At 43.4% G+C, this 2654-nt stretch overlaps 1 protein-coding gene across 1 annotated transcript; it reads right to left on the bottom strand.

The window, feature by feature from the left end:
* Nucleotides 1-442: 442 nt before the first annotated feature.
* LOC136469389 (uridine 5'-monophosphate synthase-like) lies at nucleotides 443-2407 on the bottom strand. Its single transcript, XM_066467600.1, has 4 exons — nucleotides 2144-2407; nucleotides 1973-2023; nucleotides 563-630; nucleotides 443-455 (listed from the first exon to the last, which is right to left on the bottom strand). Exons 1-4 carry the CDS (start codon nucleotides 2405-2407, stop codon nucleotides 443-445), a joined length of 396 nt encoding a protein of 131 aa, XP_066323697.1.
* Nucleotides 2408-2654: the final 247 nt, after the last annotated feature.

Raw genomic sequence — 2654 nt, 5'->3', positions numbered from 1 at the left:
CAGTTCTTTAGAAATCAAGTGCTACGGAAAGATAATCCTAACAAGTCTGTGTTTCACAATACATGTTTGACAATCTATAGTATATTGCCCGTGCTAACGCCACGGTGACATTTTAGGTGACACAAATTAACAACCAAACGTGGTATAAAATAAAATAGATTGAAGATTCACAGAAAAAGGAGCGATACAAATTTACAGGGTTATTGTATTATTTAATCCAAAAAGGATCAAACTTATATTGTTGAATACAACAAGGATAATTCATGCCAATTTGTTCATCTGTCAGGTTATCAATTTTAGGCCTCATGACGACAAAACCCTTCTTCACTAACGGGTGTCTACGTTGTACCATAAATCTCATGCGAAATATTTACACACCTAATTTTTTGTTTTAATCAATGACTTGTGGCTTCTGCTCCTTCCCATGTCAACACTGAGTCCTTCAACTCGAACATCTGCAAGTACACCAGAATGTGAAAAAAATTCAGCAAATGGTAAGCCTCGATGAGCAATGAACCTGAGCATGAAAGCATCCGATGGTGATTGAAGAGCTTAGCTGTACCCGCTAGTGTCGGCCTGAACAAGCTCCTGCACCAGTTGCATCACCTTCATCCCACTTGTCTCAAGATTCTGATGTGTCATATGAATCAATCAAGCCAAAGCTGTAATCATGGGAGCTAATCTGGTCCTAGGATAATCACTTGATCATTACGGCAAGAATCAAGAAAACCAAGCGTGAGCTTTTCATCGTCCATGGCTCCCTAAGCTCCAAGTGCGCGGAAAAAAATTCTCTACAGTCGTGCTGTACCGCGGCGCCCGTGAAGCACCGAGCGTAGGCCATCCATGTATCCTTGTGCGCGAATCTCAATGCATTGAACCAGCTAGCTGCGCGTTCCTTCCACGTGGAGCCACAATGAGTAACCGTCTCTGTTCCTTCGGCTGGTGGGTGCAGACGCGTACGTGGCAAGCATGCCATCGGTGTTGCACGGGCGCTAAGGTGCAGCACGATTCCAGAGATTTTTTTTCCAAGTGCGCCACCAACGCAAGTAGACCGAAAGAAGCGAGAAAGAGTACAGTAGATGACTGATCCGCACCGATAGAAAATTAGCCACATTAATCTAAGTAGCTGATTACTGTTTACAGCTTGTATAAACATAATTGATGTAAAATAACTGAATCACTTTGTTTGGCAACTGGCATTGCTCCAGCATCCGCATGCAAAAAAAGGGTTAACACCAAGCCATATAAGCAATGTAGAGAACAATTCTGTCATACAAAAGATGGTAAAGACCAATCATTGATCCGGCGACCAGGAGAATATGTCAATGTAAGAAATTAATATCCTATAATTACGAAATACAGTTGCACTGATAATAAACATAAAAATAGCCAGATTCTAAAAATAACAAATAACCCTATATCTGAAAATAAAAAATAATCAAGCATTTCTGTTTCTCAATCAATGGAAGGTTAGCATCAGTTCCTCCAGGCAAGGAAAAAAACTACAACTCAGACAGAGATAAATTAGATGGCCAGTAATTGGTACTTGGATGAAGGATAGTATCAGTTTTGTACCTGAAAATTATTTTCAACATTTTTTTCATCAGATGACACCGGAGAACTAAAAAATTATTCAACATAACTGATAACTGAAGATAATATCATATTTAACTGGAAGAGCCTAATGTAGGAATTTAGTACTAAATTATCTAGCCTGTGCTAACGCTGCTAAAGAACCAAGTAGATTGGCCCGGTGTAGGAATTTTGCCTTACAGTAACGGACAACCCATTTTGATTACACAAAAGGATACTGCATCTACATCTCTACTATGAGGACCGACATCTGATTTGTGATAGACAAAGTACAATTTTTGAAATCCAACTGGGCTATTATGGACACACAATAAAAGAATGATGATCAGTAATACAACAAAAGAGAAGATAAGAAAGATGATGTCAGAAGAGAACATACTGTGTGAAGCTTGGCCCCAAAATCTGTTGTAAAATCAGAAAAGATATCAACCTGAGTATTCAACATTCAAATCTCTGGACCAACCAACACAAATGGAGCAAACAAATTAACACACAATTAGCAAATAGTAGAAAGACATCGCAAATACACAAGAACTAATGGTATGTATACCTCGTCAGCAAGCTCAAGTAGCTCTTTTGCTGTCCCAACATCCGCCGCAACACACAAGTTGCTCTGCTTCACCTCCCTCACCTCAAACAGCTTCCTCCCCATGGGGTTCATGGCCAACCCCGCCCTCTTCGCAAAGGATTCCCTCCTAGCAGTAGCTGACGACTTGGGTGGTCCAGCAGGCACGCCGGGCACCGCACTGGAGTTGAGGAACCACCTGACCTTGGTGACCTTCTCCTCACCCACCTTCCCGTGCCTCACCAACATAGCGAGAGGTAGCCAGCGCCATCCCCATGTTGAAGGACTAGTAGGCGATGAACTTCCCCACCCCGATCCCCTTGGAGAGGGAGTAGCCTGTGATCTTGAAGTGGTGGGCGCCGTTCACCGTCTTGGTGACCGACGTGGACACCGTCTTGGAGGGGGCCGAGGAAGGGGAGGCGGAGGAGGACGTGGTGAGCCTCGGGAACGGACACCCACAGCGGCACTGGCGGCGGGGGAAGCGGAGGAGGGGCCA

This window comes from Miscanthus floridulus, chromosome 8, assembly GCF_019320115.1.
Source record: "Miscanthus floridulus cultivar M001 chromosome 8, ASM1932011v1, whole genome shotgun sequence".
Classification (NCBI taxonomy): domain Eukaryota; kingdom Viridiplantae; phylum Streptophyta; class Magnoliopsida; order Poales; family Poaceae; genus Miscanthus; species Miscanthus floridulus.
Note: the sequence above shows the minus strand (reverse complement) of the source record. Positions and strands in the feature narration are given on the sequence as shown.